Source organism: Vulpes lagopus, chromosome 2 (genome assembly GCF_018345385.1).
Source record: "Vulpes lagopus strain Blue_001 chromosome 2, ASM1834538v1, whole genome shotgun sequence".
Lineage (NCBI taxonomy): Eukaryota > Metazoa > Chordata > Mammalia > Carnivora > Canidae > Vulpes > Vulpes lagopus.
This window is the reverse complement of record NC_054825.1, coordinates 25,810,200-25,829,167: the sequence shown is the minus strand read 5'-3', so window position 1 is coordinate 25,829,167 and position 18,968 is coordinate 25,810,200. Positions and strand designations below refer to the sequence as shown.

Here is an 18,968-nt window from a genome sequence, read left to right as displayed (position 1 = left end):
AATTCCATTGTGTGGGTGTACTAGAGTTCATTTAACCAAGCTTCTATTGACAAATATTTAGTTGGTGATTTTTTTCCTCATAGAAAAACCTTAAAAAAAGAAAGAAAGAAAGAAAGAAAACCTTTAAAAAAAATCTCTAACACAATTTTCAGAGATAGATAATGGGAACAGTGAAAAGGAGAAATCATGAAGGAATTTATAGTAGAAAATATTGGTTCCTTTTTTTTTAAGATAATTTAGAGAGAAAATGTATGCATGAGCACTCGCAGGCATGGGGGGAGGGGCAGAGGGAGAGAGAATCCTAAACAGACTCCACACTGAGTAGGTCACCTGGTTATTAACTAGATAATACGTAATTATTAACTTATATTAACTGTACAGTGTGATAGCAGGCCCATCTCCTCATTCCTACTTGTCTTCAGCAAGGACTTCCTGAAAAGACACTTGAATGAAAAAGGGGGATGGGTTTCTCTTTAACAAAATCAGTCTTTAGTTTCCCCTTTAAGCAGGTTTTTTTTTTTTTAAGCAGGTTTAAAAACAACAGGTGTCTGCTCATCCCTTTCCTTAAAATGCCTGCTCCTAATGCAAATGTATGGTGTGACTTGATCTGCAGTGTGTTTTCGCACTTTGTCTAGACTTTGATAATTTTTGTTCACTAGGAACATCACAGGAGGATTTTATTTTTATATAGGATTTCATGTCATTACCAGTCTTGTCTACTTGTGTTGTAGAAACCATCTAGGAAATTTAGCTGAGATGAAATCAAGAGGGTTGGACTACAAAACAGAGTTCTAAATGATGATTGGTCCAAAAAGATAAGACATAAGGAAGGAAGAGAAGAGAAAATTATAAAATTAAAACACTGATATTTGGCCTTAGCAGCAGAAGTATATTTCTCTTCTTGCAATCTCCCGTGAGTTTCATGGACTGCTATGAATCTGTTGGACTATTACCTTACTAATATAGTCAGTCCTCATCATCCAAAGGTTACAAGTCAGAAATAGAGTCATTAGTTCTAAAATAAATAGCAGAGTTCTATAGAAAAACTACCTGTCTCTTGGGAAAGATGAGAAGGTTCCCATCATCTCTGCCTGAAAGCCATCTTTTGTCTTAGCTATGTTTTCCATTGCTGATCATTTACTAGGAAAACATTCCAGTGAGTGTACAGTGAGTGTTACCACCAAAAAAGATGAAGTGGAGATGCCCGGCATGCCTCACTATTTATAAGAAAAATATTTCCCCAAAAGATGGGAAAATCCCAAGTCTTTAAATACTCTCGGAGAGAGGAATAATGGAAAAAACTCTTCAGTTTCTATTCTGTTGATTCACGAGAGTTTCTCACAAATCATTTGGATGGGCCATTAAGTCACAGAATGGCTGGAATCTTATATTAATTGCCTTACTTTGGGTTTTTGGCTAAAGCATCTGGCAGCAAAACTGAAGACAAGCAAAAAGAGAACCAAGTGGGTGGTGGTATGGGAATGAAAGCCCATCTATTGTTTTCAGCCTGGAATCCTAACTTAGGTGGGAGGACCAGATGGCTGTCTTTAATAGGAAGGTCCATTTGGAAGGATTGAAAGAAATGATTTGGCTTCTTTTAGATACAACTACAGTTTAGTCTAGGTTAATTTTTTGTTGTTGTTCCAAAAGATTACTTGACTTGCTATTTCTACCAGGAAGTTTATTGAGCATCTCTCTCTGGTACAGCATCCATATTAGTTTGTCTTCATAGACAATCATCCATTGTCTCAGGTTTGGTAAATGAAGACTTGGTCTAATCCTAATTTTATTTTGGTATCTGCTTTCTAAATCCCTTTGTGATGTGGCCCCTGAGTCTGTCCAACAAGCAGAATTGGGAGAAGACAGGTGGACACACACTCACAATATTCATTAAGGGGTTTGTTAGAAGGAACAGGCATATGTAATTATGGAGGCTAAGAAAGTCCATAGTCAGTTGGGAAGATCACACACAGGCATGGTTTGCAGCTGTTTTTGACAAGTGGAACTTCTCCTAGTCCTCAGAAAGTCCTTCACCCTGCTTTAAAGGGCTTCCAGCTAATCAAGTCAGGCCCACTTAGGATGATCATCCTCAGAGTTAACCCAGTAGGGGCTTTAACTGTATCTGTGAAATCCTTTCATAGCAAAACTTAGGTTAGTTTTAATTGAATTACTGGAGACTGTTAACTTATCCAAGTTGAGACATCAAAATTCCATCACATTGAGAGAAACCAAAGAGGAGCTGCTAGAAAATGATACTGCTGTAGAGGTGTCTATGCAGACATTTATTAAATCCAGGCTTGTTTCTCTACTAACCTTAAAAAAACAGTCCTACCTGAGCATTCACATTTCCATAGCTGCCTACTTGTGTGCCTCAACCAAGGAAGCATAGTTAGCTAATCTTATCAGGATTAGACCCTCCTCATCCCCTACTCTTAAGTTTTCAAAAGTTGCTTGTAAAACAAGTTTTTATTGGCTGAAAAATGTTGTCCTATTGGCTACCATTTTTTTTTACATTTGCTTAAACTTAAATTTAAGCTAAATTTTAAGTGTCACTGCCAGTAGAAAACTAAGTGCTTGATTCACCAGAGAGTATTAAAATGATTTGTTTGTGGGAATGGGAGGGGATGTCCGTGAGGCTGTAAAAGAGCAACACAAGAGAGCCTAGTGGGATGGACACGCTCTGTATCATGACTGCGTCAGTGTCCATATCCAGGTTGTGATACTGTGCTATAGTTTTGCAAATTGTTACCATTGAGGAAACTGGGTAAAAATACGTGGGATCTTTACATTATTTTTTACAACTGTGTATGAATGTACAGCTATCTCAAAATCCTAATATAATGATAATCCATCTTATAAAGCAGATAATCATTTTATAATGGGAAGAATCATCTTCCTATCGTTTAAAAAAATAGTTTCCTTAAGAAGGTAGACACCACAATATGTTTGGTCCTCTGCCAGGAATAAAACCTCTACTCAATGTGGATTTCATGAGTGGAAGAGCATATGCTTGATGGGAAAATTGTAGGTCACATTTGAGAGTGTGGTGTTTAATATTAAAAAGTTTTGTCAAGTATCAAGATTAAATTCTCAGATGAAATAAGATTGGGCATATTGTAAACAGATGGAGTCTCTACAATGATGATGACTAAGAGAAGATGCAGTTATAACTTAAAAACTAATGCCAGACAAAAATCTGAATCCAGAAGATGCTTCTAAAAATGTGCAAGCAGTAGTTGCAGGACAGATGAAATACCATTTTTTTTAGCCCAGAAAGTTGTATGTATGGAAAGTAAATAAATATATATGTCCAAAGGTTTTAGATAAATCTGTGGATTTAGTCTGTAAATATTTGCATGCCTATAATTGGCCAGGCAGGTATCTGTGGCTTTAATATAATTCAGAAATTGTCCTAACATATGAATGTGGATGTTCTTCGAGGCAACCATACCTTCTCCAAGTCTCCACTGATATGGCTGTCAAGATCTGAGAACCATGTAGATTGGATTTTCTCAGCCTATGCTATTTCTGATCTTACTGCATGAGAGATTGGTATGGAGAAGTGAAATCCAACCAGTCAGTAATTAAACAATACTGTAGAGATATCTACAGACACAATTCCTTTTAAAATTGTCTTAAAAGATATTTTCAATCTAATTTTTTTCCTCTTTTTTAGGTATAGATATTTTAGGGATATAGAATAAGAAACTACAGTTTGAATGGAAAGGTCGAACCAAGCTCTATTTAAATGTTAAGCAGATCCTAACAGCACATAGGGAAGTTAGCTCTAAGTGCAGCATTGGACCTCGGCCCTGGCAAATCTGGCCTGAGTGCTCTGACTACTGGGGGCTCTGCACTGTGCCCAGGACTCTGCAGTCACCTTCTGGGAAGCCATTTGCTTTGCTTCTGCTTTAAAAAAAAAAAAAAAAAAAAAAGTCCTTTAGGGGCTGAGGACCTCAGTAAGTGGTAACCTCCTTACTCTGAGTTTGAGTGGCCAATGAATGAATGGTAGGCGCAGTCTCTGAAAGCTCTATAATCTATTGAGATAGTAGATAGCTTCAGAGTTCTATCTAGGAAATGGTCCTATTAGGAAATTTTATCTATGTCAAATAAAACCCTACCCTCAGCCCCCACATGAGATTATTTTAGGGAACCATGATTCCATATTCGACCCCAGTAAGCCACCCCCCAACGCCCGTCAGACATGACCTAACTGGGAGTAAGTTGTTGGTGACTGAGATGACCCCACAAGTCTGGGGTGGAGGAGCTGTCCCTCCAGAGAGATTTTGGGCAGCTGCTTACTGGTCGGCCACAGGAATTTTTGGAAGTAGTAAAACTTTTGGTAAAAGGGGGCTTTTGTCTCCCAGAATAGCAGCAGTTATCACTTAAAACCAGTGATTTCTATATACAGCAAGTGCTTCTATATATATACTCATGTATTGTTTATATAGGCCTATTTTAAGATCAGTGTCACATTTTTCTGATGTATTTTATGGTGGGAAAATTCAATTGGAAAAAATGCATTTAGCTCTGGTGGGGATGGTAAGGTAAAAGAAGTACTTACACAAATGTGTTATTTTTGGTTTAGCTTTAAATGGTACAGAAATAGCTAGGTGATAGAGCTCCTTAAATGAAATTACGTTGCTGCCTCTTAGGTTTAACCACTGCCCTCTCATTACATGGTATCTGTCACCACACTAGTCAGTAGAAGATGTACAGGACATGTGTAAGAATTCACCCATGTTGTGCTTAAAAAATTATGAGAAACGTTTTATGTTTGTCTAACATGGCTTATAAGTCGGGGTTCTTTTTTTCCTCATAGCTATTGAATTGAGGGGGAAAAGAAGGGAAGGACCTACCTACAGTCAAAAATAACATGAGTGCCGAGACACAGGTGCTCGGGCTGGGGGTGGTGGGGGCAGGAGCATGGTAGTCCCAGAGAGGTGTGCTGTGGCAGTGAGCACAGGGGTTGGGGTACTGTAGTGGACAACACTTCTTCTGGGAAGCTCCTTCCTACCTGTTGGGTGGGTTGGGTGGGGTGGGCACCAGCCAGGTGCCAAGGGAGAGGGAGGTGAAATGAGGAGTATTAGTCTAGTAGTAGAGATCACAGCCTACACTATGAGGCAGCACATGACAGTGCCCTATGAGAAATGCAGAGGACACTGTGGGAGTTGAGAAATGGAAAAGCTTACTTCTACCTTTAGGGACCAGGAAGGGCTTCCCGGGAAAGATGCCATTTGGATAGGCATTCCAAGCTGGGGCAGCGATGACAAGGACCTCCAGGATTGGGACTGTGAGGAGAGCTGGAGTTAAGCCATCATGGTTACGGCGGGAGGAAACGGGGTCAACTGCTGGGTGGTGAGTGTGGAGACAGAGGTGGAAGGAGGGGGCCATAGGGCCAAGCTCTGGTAGCCTCTGCGCCCTCCTCTGCTGAGTTTTCTCCTTCACCCAGCAGGTGATGGGAAGTGAATACCGAGGAACGAGGAACGGGATGGCACATGTGTTGTGACCAAGTGAGTCTTAGGCTTGCAGGAGCAGGGAAGAGGAGGTGTTAGGGGATGTGCTAGGCTTGGTGGGGGCTGGGAGGGGAGAGATACAAAGATGCATAAAGCTGAGGCCACTGCCGTCAAGAGGGTTAAGGTCTCCTCAGGGGACAGTTAACCTTGGGGTAAATTGAGGAACAAGTGCAGGTAACAAGCTGTTGGGTGAGGGGACAGGCATCACTGATGGTTTTCCATGTCGGAGACTGCAAGACTTCTGTCAAGTCCCCTCCCTGCCCAGGTATTTCCTCTAGCTAAATGTCTCGGGTCTTCATTTGTCCTCACGTGGCATGGTTTATACATCTTAGAGGACCTTGGGAGTTCTGTCCTAGGTTTGCTTCTGGTAAAATACAGAACGCAGACCCATGGCTGAAGAAAGTAGGAGCGTTTCTTCTCTTCTGCTGAGGTGGTATAGCCACTTGCTCGTCATGAGCTCACGTGTTCCTGGATCACTATGATCTCTGTTTTGGGGAGATCCACTTCAAAGAGAAGGTGTTGGGGAAAGGAGGTCCTACCAGGGAGGCCACAGGTGGGTCTGTACCTGCCTTGGAACCCAATGTCTGTTCATTCAATGTAGGTAGGCACTTCCCAATTCCCTACTCCGGGATGCCCACCCCAGCCTCCTGCCGCATTCACCTGCTTCAATCTGGTGTTCTGACATGACCCTGCTAGTCCTCCTGGGTGGGAGTTCTGCAAGTGTGCATATCTGTGAAAAGACTTACTGACTTGTACATCTTAGGTACTTTAGGAATTCATTCTTCATGAAAAAGGAAGTGAAAAAAGGTGAGAGAAGTGAGGGAGGGAAGAGGCAAAGATAGTTTCAGAGTTTTAAGCTTGGGAGACTGAACATATGGTATCATTTCTAGAAGTGAGTACTTGGAGAGGGAGGTGTTATTTTGGAGAGGACAAACCCAGTTCTATTGTAGTGACACAGGCCTTTCTGGTTAGGGCCACTTGTTAGCAAGAGGGGTCAGAGTAGAAGTCACACCAGGCAAGGACTTGGTCATGGTACTTATGTGGCAGTCCTTAGATTCTTCTTTCTTGAGTGTCTTTTGTCATTGAAATTGGTTTTTGTGACGTTTTTGGCTGCATTCGATACTTTTGAGTCCTCTCTGCTTCTTGAAATCATTTTTTAAAATTTGGCTTCCCAAACCCCATTTTCTTTATTCTCTGAGTACCTGCTGGTATCTCTCCCCTAACCTGTCTGCATCGGAACTGATTTCACCCTTTGAAACATGGGCCTTCCACAGCCCTCCTCAGCAATGATGACCTGCTTCCCATTGCTTGGGCTGAGACACCTTAGAGCTGGCCTTGACTCTTCTCTCCTCTGCCCTACATCCAGTCCATCAGCAAAACCTGCCGCCTCTATCTGACATACTCAGAATCTAAGTACTTGTCACCTCTACTGTTACCACCTGCTCCGAGCCACCATCCCCTCTTACTTAGATTCCTGAAATAACTTCTCTGGCTCTCCCTTTACCCTGCCTCAGCCATTCCCTACTGCCATCCTTCTCCTACCAGCTGCCAAGCCTCTTTTCACCTCAGCAGCCAGGGAGTTCCTACTAAAACAGTACAGGTCATGTCACTGCTCAGAAACTTCCAGTGACCTCCTGCCTCAGAGCAAAGGCTAATGTCTTCATAATAGTTACACGACCTGCACCTCCTCTTCACCTGTTCCCTCTTGCTCGCTGTGCTCCAGCCACACTGGCCTCCCTACCTTTTCCTCCAGCCTCTCACTCTCCAGGGCCTCTTACTCCTCTTGCCTGTCACACCCTGCCTGGCCCCTTATCTGCTTCATCTGGCTCCTCAGTGTCCTGCAGCTTTGCTCAGATGTCCCCTTATTAGTGAGACTCTTCCCTGCCCATCCTGCACTAAATCATTCTGTCCCTGCTTTTTGTTCTCCATGGCTCGTTTTACACATTCTTGTCTTATTGTCTCCTCCTCTTATTGTCTCTCTCCCCCACTAGATACTTATACAGCATTGTAATTTATGGATTACAGACTATGCTCATAGACATTATCTCACTTGATCAGTTTGTTTTTCTGGAAAGCAAGGCTCATTCTGCTTATATTTCAAGTGTACTGACTGATGTCTTCACTGCTAATACAAAAAACTGATGTCCTTGGGGGAACTTCAGTATGGCCATTCCAACACCTTCCATCCCATTTTGGTTTGGTTTTGTGGGACCTGAATTCCACCTTCTAGAGTATTTCTGTTGTCACTAGTTCCAGAGAACTCTCTTCAGACCTTTATTGATTCCTGCCTAATGAATTGTTACAACTTTTATATTTGCTACGCTGAGAATCCTTTACAAACAAAGGCCTAGCAAAATGCTTCTTGGGCTCTGCTTTGGTGAGCGAGGGGCTACAGCATTGCATAGCTTCAGGGGAACCATCAGGTCACATGTTCTCTGCTGATCGCACCCCTAGAGTCGTGCAACACAGCAGTCGTGTATGATGATCATACAGTGTTTGGCCAGAGTTTATTCTCATTGAATTGTCTTGTTTGTTCTCTTCTTGGTGTTGGAGTGGTATTTTCGGATTCCACGGACTGTTTGCCTCGTGCTTGCTTTTGTGGGTCTGGGTGACTACTTGTTGTCACTTTCTATTAGCACAACTGTGTCAGGTTTTTCTTGATTCCATTCTACTTCAACTCTCTTGGCTTTTCTTCCTTAGCTATTTCAACTAATGTGTCTGCTGCTCCATTTCCCCTCACTGACATCACCTTGTAGGAGAGCAAATGAGTTCATATTGTCATCAGGTACCCTTTGTCAGCCTAATCACCCCCCCACCCCCCCACCCCACATTATTTCCATCAACACATGAATGGTACCTGTCTTTTAAAATTGGAGCACAGAATGGTGGCAAGGTTAAAAGATGCACTGTGGCATCCTGCCACCCTGCTAGGCTTGGATTAGTAATTCATTGAGCGCATTCAAATAAAAAACTGGTTGGTGGTGGAAGCAGGAAGAGGCAGATATTTAATGCCAATTTTACTGTGATAGATTGTTAGCTACTTAGCCCATCTCATTATGGAGACATGTTCTTCTAAGTTCATCTGTGCAAGTACCTTGCCTTGAGCACACAGTAGGTAAAGAAAGATGAGTAATCTATGTCATTACTGTATAATAACTTGCTTATGATTCTGGATTTGAGAAGAGATGTATTCATAGAACCCTATGATCTGAAAACAGGCCTGCTTAGGTTCTCTTAAGCCTGACTTAGTGATCCCTTTCTCCTCCATTTCTAGGACCAGACAGGAGGAAGAGAGGCTAGGGGTTTAAATGTCAGAGCGGTTTGAAGGGACTGGAATACCACAAGACCTCTCCCAGCTTGCCAGAAAGGTTTCCTTTCTCTCCAAGTCCTAATCATGACAGCCTTTGTATGCTTTATTTGTTCTATATGCGGTTTATCAAGTTTATTTTATCCATCTATATTAAAAAGTTCTGGTGTTATTTAATGCCTGTCCTTCCGTATTTTGCTGATTGCTGTATTTTTGTCTCTTTGGAAGCTAGGTATCCATTAGTTCATAGACTTTTCTAGTTTTTGACACCATCTCTCATTAGTTTCCCCAAAGTTGCTTTTCTACTTTTAATCCTGACTTAATTCTTCCTACACTCAGGTTAAAAAGGATGTTTTTTGAGCCCAGTTTTTAAAATCTCTTTATTGACAGTTTGCCTTTTCCTTGGGATCACTCATGGATGAGCCTGAAGACTGCATTCACCGTGACAAATAGTTAGGGTTGGGGTTACGTGCCCTGTGTAGCTGTTTCCTCCAAGCGGGATCCCATTGGAGGGGTGGGTTTTTCCCCCCCTCTTTTGTACTGCTTACCTGGAAGAAGGTTCAAAAAACAGGACTTCTCACCAGAAATTGCAAAGCTAAAAGAATGTGGCTCTGGGGCAGATGCAGAAGTTTCAACACTGGAAGTGGGGGGGATGAAAGCCTATTAAGTGAGCTTGGAAGAAAACCTAGTAATGCTCAGTCTAAGAAACCTCACTCACATGAATAGTTTCTAGTCCAGTATGGCCCTTTCCAGTCAGATCTGTTGGTGCTATCGAGCTGGTATTTCAAGTATGTCCATCTGCATTTAAACGAATTGCTCCAAGACAATCTGATTATGCGGTAGTTACTTTGGTGAGAATAGCGCCTCAGTGGAATGGAAACTTCATTTTGAGTCTAATATTAGACCTTGCTTTGGAAAATTCCTTTTAAATGATCACAAGCTGGGAATAGCAAAAGAATTTAACTTTCGACAGACAGCATTCACCAAGAATTTTTAACTGCTTATGTTTGGGTCCTTGGGAAAGCAGATGTGAGAAACTGACCGGCCTGAGTGGACCAGGGTAGCACTGACGTGACCTGATGCGTGTTTATATCTCTTGCTGATAAGTTTCCCTCCTAGTCTCATTTGCTCAAAATATTTTCATTCTTGGAACATGAGCACACTAAGGATGAAAATTGTTAGGATGCCTAATTGTCTAACAATCTAAACTTCTAGGCTTTCAGACCTTGATGCCTATAAAGGGGTCTGAGGCAGAGCCGAGGAAGGCCAACAAACCTACAGAATCAAAGCCAGTTTCTGAGTAAGTGCCGGGAACTTGATCAGACGTGGCCCCCAGAGAATATTTTTGGTTCGTCTAGCTGGTTGTGTCTGAGTGAACTCCCCCAGTTTGAAGTTTTAAGTAAACATTATTTAAAGGACCCCTCCCTCAAAGAATTCCCACCCTGTCAATTAAAAAAAAAAAAGAGAATATACATGTTATTTGGTCATGAAATTATCAGATCATTTCTTCTTGGCTTAATTCAAAGATCTGTTTCAGATGTCTCACGTGCCTTGGATTAGGAAAACCAATATTGGTTTTTGAGAAATGCATCTTTTAATCATGGTGTACTTTTAATATAGTGGGTTTTCTTGTCTCCACATAAGCTGGTAGAAGTCGACAGTGCCTTAGAACTGAGGAAGAATGTTAAAAAGAGAGTAAGAGTTACCATTTATTGATGGCTCAGTGGCTCCTAGCCATTGTCCTTGCTGGATCTGGACACTGTCTCTGATACAGCAATTTTTGTTAGCCTCATCTTTTAAGATGAGGAGACTGAGGCTCAGGAAAGTTCTGTGATTTCCTCATGATCACACAGCTAGTAATGACTAGGAAGTGGCCATGCTGGGGCTCCAGTCTAGGACTGGTCAGCTTCAGGGCACCTGTTCTTCCCTGGCCCTTGTGGCCATTCCCACAGTAGCTGTTTTTAAACTTTCTTGTATTCGGATCCCTTTAAGCTCTTAAAAATCATTGAAGACTCTTGAACTTTTGTTTATGTAGGTTCTATCCCTTGATATTTACTGTATTTGATGTTAAAATGGAGTAATATAAAACATCTAGACTTCCTAATTCATTTTTGAAGGACAATTATAATAGATCCACTGCATTAACATAAGTAACATTTTATTAAAAATAACTTTTCCAAAAAAAGTAACTTTTCCAAAACAAAAATAACCTTTGTTATATGACCGATAATTGTTGTGTTATCTTTCTGCATCTTTATCACCTAGTTGGATTTTCCTATCTTCTTCTGCATCCAGTCTGTGGATGTTTTAGTTGAAATATAGGAAGAAAATCTGACCTCACATAGATATGTATTTGGAAAGGGGAAGGATATTTTAACAGCTTTTTTGGGCAATTGGGAATATTCTCCTTTGATACGATGCTGAAACTCCACAAGTGTTAGTTTTTTAAAGGTTAGTTGCAGTGTAGAATCTGAAATTATACCAGTGGACTTTGGGTGCACTGTTAAATTGAAATCCTTTGGTCTGAAATCTTTCTTATCGAAAAATTCTGAATAATATATGTGGGTACTTCTCCACCAGGAGAAGTAGAGCTTAACTTCTATCCCTCACTTTTCCCTGAGGGTGGGCTAATCCTAGTGACCTGCTTCCAAAGGATAGAATGAAGAAAAGAAGAAATATTAATAACTTTACAGTGGAGAAACTTGAGAATGTCATGTGGCCATCATTTAAGCCTTGATATGATGTAACTAGAAAACCCAGAACCCCACTCTAATCATGAGAAAGCATCAGACAAACCCAAACCAAAGGACGTTCTACAGGATTCCTGACCAGTACTCCTCGATTGTCAGGATCATAAAAAACAAGCAACGACTAAGAAACTGTCAGATGCTAGAAGAGACATGACAGCTAGATGCAATGTGGTGCTCTGGAATGGATCCTGGAACAGAGAGAGGGCATTAATAGAAAAACCGGTGGAATCTCAAATAAGTCTGGAATGTACTTAATAGTGCTCTATCAATGTCAGTTTCTTAGTTTTACAAACAGGTTGTGGTAATGCATGATGTTAACAGTGGGAGCAGCTGAGGGAGGCTATACAGGAATTCTGTACTGTCTTTACAGCTTTTCTGTCGATCTAAAATTATGCCAAAGTATAAAAAGTTTATTTTAAAAAATCTGTTATTATAACCAAGTGAGAGACTCAATAGAGAACAAACTGATGGTGACCAGAGGGAGGTGGATGAGAGGATGGGGGAATTAGGTGATGGTGATTAAGGAGGGCACTTGTGATGAGCAACTTGTGATGTATGGAGTTGTTGAATCACTATATTGTACACCTGAAACTATAATACTGTATGTTCACTAATTGGAATTTAAATAAAAACCTCTTTTAAAAAATTTAAAAATAGGGTATGAGAGGAAAAATCTGATGTTACAAATCAGAGTCTTATACTCTGAATAGATGGTTTACCTATGCATGGTTTGGTAACATCATTACCAGGATCATTTGGGAAATACTGGCTCACTGAGTTATGCAGATCTTCGGAATGCTGACTCCTTTCATTATTCAGTATTTTAAAAATCACAGTTGTTATCTCATCAGAAGGGTCTTTGTTGAGTTTTCAAGCCCGTGGTGGATACAAGTTTCCCAAAATTCCGATTTTTCCCTTGAAAGTTCAAATTTTATCATAAGCTAATGCTGCAGGCTCATTTTGTCCCTTTTCACGAAAGTATTTGCCAAATATCCAAGTCTAAGCACCCTCAGTTTGGCACTTATCCTTCTAGTGAAAATGATGTCCAGTGAAAAACGCAGCTAGTAGCCTGCAGTTCAAATGGTTGCGTGTGTGCCTTTCCTCAAGACAGCCACTCATTGTACTTCAGAATGCCACCAAAGCCTTTCATGGTGGGTCTCATTTTGCCACATAGAGTATTAAAAAACAAGTACTCAAGGACAAGATTTAATTAAATCAATTTTTACATCTTCATTTGGGACATTCTGAAGAGAAGTGAACTATTGCCCTCCTTTCCCAGGGCATGTGTGGTAGCGGAAATGGTCTGCCACCGCGGTCTCAATTTGTATTCAGACGCCTTGGCACAATTGGTTCAAATCTCCACACAGTGCAAAAGGCCTAGAACATTTTAGTGTTCTGGAAGTAGTTTGACCTTGTTGCCCTCCCCCTCCTAAGAGGGTCTTGGGCACCCCAAAGGGTCCACGGACCACACTTTGAGAACTGTTCCCTGTAAGTAAAGGAGCAGTTGCTAGAAGGAGAAGAAGAGCTGAAGTGACTGAAGACCAAATCTGAGAGGAAGCAGATGATCATATGGCACAGGCCAAGGTGTATAGAAGCTGAGGCTCTTCCCACTTGGCGCTCGTGCTTTCAGCAGCCCGGGAAGCTTTTCCATTTGTCTGTGGCATCTCCGCACCATGTTTAAATGCCCAAATGCATACTCTGATCACCTGGTATCTGTGTTCATCACCACCATTCTTAACCTCATCACATATGAGGCTTCGTTCAGGAAGGTCAGAAAATTTCTTCTTAAACTGTGTTTTCTTTTCTTTAAAGGTAAATCCCACCTGGCTATTGTGCAGCGAGTGAACAATGAAGGAGAAGGGGACCCATTTTATGAAGTTCTGGGAATCGTCACCTTAGAAGACGTGATTGAAGAAATCATCAAATCTGAGATTCTAGACGAAACAGATTTATACAGTGAGTAGCCTGAGTATATGTTTTTGAAACCTCGGCAGTTTCTTATCCTCTTGGTCATGGGTCCTCACACGTCTTCACTGGTCATTTGCCTGTCTCTAACCATGTGCTGTGTGTGTAGGCTGTGGGCCACTTAGCAGTGTGTTCTAGGCCCTTCGTCAGAGGGAGAGAAAGGAGGCAGGTCCTGTGATGTCTAATGGCAGTGTTTTATTTTTGTGGGTTTTTTGGGAAAAGTCAGCTTTGGGGCACCTGGGTGGCTCAGTGGTTGAGTGACTGCCTTTGGCCCAGGTTGTGATCCTGGGGTCTTTGGCCCAGGTTGTGATCCCGGGGTCCTGGGATGGAGTCTTGCATCAGGCTCCCAGTTGGGAGCCTGCTTCTCCCTCTGCCTGTGTCTCTGCTTTTCACTGTGTCTCTCATGAGTTAATAAATAAAATCTTTAAAAAAATTTTTTTTTTTAAAAGAAAAGCCAGCTTCTTCTAACCCATTGATCAGGTCATTACTTGCCCTAAACAGAAAACTCCATTCTTGGTTTTTACATTTCTTCTACATGTGGAAAAAGAATTGTTCTTTACTAATTTTTTATTTTCCACAACTAGGCATCTCTGTTCAGATAAATTTCTTTTTCTGCTTAAGGTCATCTTTCAGGTTGTTGTGGGGAGGATTTGTTAGATTGATGGATTGCAGCTGTTTAAATGTCCTTGTTCCAGAACCCACGGGCGAAGATAGATGTGAGGTTTGTGAGTGTAGGTTTGCTGTGGCAGTGGTGGTGAGCTGTAGGTACAGGAAGCGGGACAGGGTCAGGTATACAATAAGAATGTCTTTTTCCCTTTCTCTGCTACTCTCTGTCTTCTTTGTGGGGCAGGGAGAAATGGGTGAAGGGGGTAGGAGTCACTTGGCTTAGGGCAGAGGAGAGAAGGATTCGCTGGCATTTGCTAAGGATTAAACTTGATCCTGGGCTGAGTATTGAACCGAATTTTGTCTCACTGAAGTCCACAACTGGATTGTTGGAGTATGGAGTTTAAGCCTTCTTCTTCAGCCTCACTTAGGAAAGCAAGACTCTTTCAAGAGATTGATAATGCCGAAGGTGACCCAATGCCTGAAGATATCTGGGGCTCTCAGAAGTGGGGCAGAGAAGAGTATCTGGGCTCTGTTCTGTTTGACTTTAAAACATGACTTAGAAGGGAAAAGGGTTGTTCAGATGGCCTGGGGCACCTGGGACAAGGCCTGCATTGCATAAAACAGTGATTTTTATTCACTCCTGCTAGAAGGGAGTGTCCCTCATTTTAGAAATGAGAGCCTTCCATGTACCTTTCAAAGGATAAACTTTATATTTAGGTAATGACTTGCTTTTGAAAATGTATCTTTTTTTTCCCTCACATATATATCAGTGCATTCTTTCAAATCACCAGTTCCTGTGTGTTTCATCCTTTTGACACTTGGAGAGTAGTCAGAGGTCACATAGTAAAGAATATTACTTGTGTGTTTACATTCTTTTCATCCTTCCTTACAATGACTATTTAATACCAAGTGTGTCTCTTTATATTTTTTTGTTTCCTCAGGGGTAGTACTCATCATAAGAAAGATAATTAAGACATCTATAAGATCTTATGTTTGCTTTTCAGTTAACTTCTTTTAAACCTTGATTAGACTGATTTCACACAGACGTGTTGCTTAACATGCCTTACTGGGGTGACATGCTAAACGTGTGGTTTTAGGTATATTCTTAAATATACCTAAAATATATTAAAGTATATTTAAATATATTTAAAGTATATTTCGGTATATTGCCTGATGGGTAATCAGGGCTGATGACTACATCTGCCATTAGAAAATTATTTTTGACGGGGTCCCTGGGTGGCGCAGCGGTTTGGCGCCTGCCTTTGGCCCAGGGCGCGATCCTGGAGACCCGGGATCGGGTCCCACGTCGGGCTCCCGGTGCATGGAGCCTGCTTCTCCCTCTGCCTGTGTCTCTGCCTCTCTCTCTCTCTCTCTCTCTGTGACTATCATAAATAAATAAATAAAATTTAAAAAAAATAAAAAAAAATAAAAAAAAAAAAGAAAATTATTTTTGAGATTTGGTGATTTATGCCGTCTGATTCTGAAAAGAATTTGAGACAGAAGAAAATGATAAGTTACAATTGCCCTCTCCCCAGGACAAGCCTGGTAATTAGTCTCTTTGGCCCTAGGCATGAAATGGTAATAATGTACAGACCATGAATCTTGGGAAAGGAGTGAGTTGATGAAGGTCTTGTCTTTCACCAGGTTTTTTCTTGATCACTTCTTTGTTGAGAAAAATACGGGAAAAAAGGCTTCTTTTTCTTTTTCTTTTTTTCTTCTTTTTCTTTCTTTTCTTCTTTTTCTTCAGACACCTTCTAGACCAGGGGTTTGCAAACTGCAAGCCCACAAGTGCCTGCCACCAGTTTTTGTAGAACCCACAAGCTGAGAATTTTATCTGTTTTTTATATTTGGTAATCGTTGAAAAACATCAAAAGAACAATTACTTAGTGGCATGCGAAAATAACATGAAATTCAAATTTCATGTCTGTAATAAAGTTTTATTGGCACTCAGCCATGCTAATTCATTTACATATGGTTGCTTCTGCTCAACAGCAGGGTTGAGCAGTTACGCCAGATACTGTATGGTCCTCAGAGCCTGAAATATTACCTAGTCCTTTACAAAGGAAGTATGCCAACCTCTCTTCTGGATGACCTTCCTCACATTTGTTTGACCTTGAGGATCTCATGGTCTGGGGTAGAAACGACGACACTAACAGATAGTATTGTTAAAACTTTCTATGAAAGTGTCCTTTTTGTTTGTTTCTTTTAAGAGGTTTTGTTCAGGTGTTTGTTTTCCCTGTTTCAGCAGAGGCTAGGAGCGTCTGAAAGGCAGGGCACACTTCCCTGTGTCATCTGTCACTCGGTGGTGGTTCTTCCCTGTGGTGTGACCTCGAGTAGTGGGAGACTATGTGCACTCCAAGCTGCACACCGTTGCCGTGTGGTTACACAGATTGTGCGAGGGTTTTGTCCACAGCTGGCCCTTAATGTACTTGCAAGAGCCCTACAGATCCTCATGAAGCATGCTTATTGTTGCTGCTAGTCAGCTCGCGTCTTACTCCTTACCTTGAGTTGGGTCATGACTGTGCTGCACTGATCTGATGAGGAATCTCTCTCCTCCTCTTCCCCTGTGGCACTCATGCGTAGAGTGCCTGCGATCTAGAGGTAGTCCTGCCTTTCCAGGGGATTTTATCATTTCATTCAAAAAGAGTCCTGATCTAATAGAATGCATTTCCTTTTGTCTTTTCTTGCTTTTCTGTCAGCTGATAACAGAACGAAAAAGAAAGTGGCCCATCGTGAAAGAAAGCAAGATTTTTCCGCCTTTAAGCAGACAGACAGCGAGATGAAGGTTAAAATATCACCACAGCTTCTCCTGGCCATGCACCGTTTCCTAGCAACAGGCAAGTGCAGCTTATCGCAGTTTGAGATCTCTATGAACCCTGGACCGTGTTTCTCACCCACCACTGACTGGGGTGGGCTGGGGGTGGAGACTGGGAAATGGGGTGATAAGTAATGCCACTTTTGTGTTTTGTTTTTTGTTTTTTTGTTTTGTTTGTTTTGTTTTGTTTTTTTCTTTTTAAATTCTCTCCTCTCCTGTGTTCAGTGTCGGCATGAACCCTCTGAGACATTTACCAGGGGTGGACCAGTAACTTAAAATTGGTCTGAAAGGTAAGGATGAATGTTAGTGCCACACTGCATGTCAACAGTAGGCCAGGTCATCTGCTTCCAGCTAAGTCCCGGGGAGAGGCCGCTGGTGGAGTAGGCTGGCAGTGCAAACCAGACGCCACCTGGTTGTTGGACAGTTGAGTAATTCTCTCTCCAGCTTGCCTTGGAAGAACAGTTGGACATCAGTGGTAACATAGGTGCTCTGATTTGGAAAGAAGAAAAATAGATTTTCAGAATTAAATCTTTATCTTTTATGATTTCAATGAAATCAGAAATTCTAAGAGCTTTGACATGGATTTCTTGATGGCCTCTTCAAGTCAGATTAACTTGGGCTCATTCCAGGAGGCAAGTGTTCACATTATTAAAACCGCCAATCCAGCCGGCACTGACTGCTCCAGAAAGGTCAAGGTTGAATGGATTTAAGAGAGTGACTAACCCTTCTCACATCCCCAGATGGCTCTCTAGGTAAAGGGTGAGCTCTGTTGGCCAGGGGGAATGTGAGAAAATCTGAAAGTACCCCGTGGCCTGTAGAAGACGTCTGTGTCCAAGATGGGTATCCAGTGCCCTTCAGCTGCATGCAGTGTACTTAAAATATTTTGAAAAGAAGACTAACAGTAGCTGTGCGATGGAATGTTACATATTCTTTAAGAACATGTGTTCAGATACATAGAAATGCTCATAATATAATATTTATGATATGGGAATATACTCATAATTTAATGTGAGGCGAGGAAAAAAAATAATATAAAACTGTAAGATTATCATTGTGTTTCTGTGCACACACACATATACACAGACACACGTGTGCAGGCAAGGTCCTGGGAAAAAGTACTCACCAACTGCTCAGAATGATTGAGTGGTAGGTTTATAGATAATTATTTTTTCCTGTTTATCTTCTTCTTTATTTTCCAAAAGTTCTACAATGTACTACCTTATTTTGTTATTACAAAGAAGTCACAGAAGCTAACACAGAATTTATGTTTCACCTAATTAAAACAGTTTTTAAACATATAAACAGTATCTTTAACTCATTTTTCTAATTCTGGTAATATTGTTCATCATTTAAGAACCATAATTTAAAATTAAATGTTCTCCTACTCTGCCTCTGAGATACCATGAAGTCCAGTTTCAGCGGACCCAACCACACGCCAGGAATTTTGAGTTTTGTTATCAGAAATAAAATTGGTATCTTGTAAATACAGATAAACATTTTTTATTTTTTTAATTAGCAAGTTGGAGTGCATGTTGATGTGTGCACGTGCCTTGCTTTTATTCTGAATCTCTGCCTTCGTTTGTTCCCAGACTTTCTCAGGGTAGTGGAGTGGGAGAATGAGAGGTGGAGCACTTCGTCTGTGCACCTGGTACTAACCCACACCTAGATGCTTCCTGACCTTTGCTTCTTCCTTTGGCTGTTGTTGGACAGTCAGACTATTGTGGCCTGTTGAAGGGTGTCCTGGCAGTCAGGAGCCTGCTTCTGGTTGACCTTGATTTGTATCAGAAAATTAGGGTAATTTTATAAGAACTGAAACCGATGACAGATTGAAAAGGAAAAATTTAAATATGAGACTTCAGCATTTTCTGATTTCTCCCAGGTAATCTGCCCCCAGTGGATCACCAAACGGAAGTGTTGTTAATCCATATTGTATTGCTTTGGTTCCAAGTATTCTTATATTCTAAACACCTTAATCACTAGTATAATTTTTTTTTCCATCCATTTGAAGT

The 18,968-nt window shown here is 41.3% G+C and overlaps 1 protein-coding gene across 3 annotated transcripts in view; it reads left to right on the top strand.

The window, feature by feature from the left end:
* Nucleotides 1–18,968, top strand: part of CNNM2 (cyclin and CBS domain divalent metal cation transport mediator 2) — a 145,698-nt gene that overhangs the window by 107,103 nt on the left and 19,627 nt on the right. For 2 of the 3 annotated variants that reach the window (XM_041742700.1, XM_041742702.1), the window contains exons 2-3: nucleotides 13,386–13,529; nucleotides 16,844–16,981. In XM_041742700.1, coding sequence (XP_041598634.1) covers nucleotides 13,386–13,529; nucleotides 16,844–16,981 — 282 coding nt within the window. Of the gene's footprint in view, nucleotides 1–13,385; nucleotides 13,530–16,843; nucleotides 16,982–17,184; nucleotides 17,250–18,968 lie in introns of all 3 variants that reach the window. The other variant, XR_005985932.1, reaches the window with a different exon arrangement.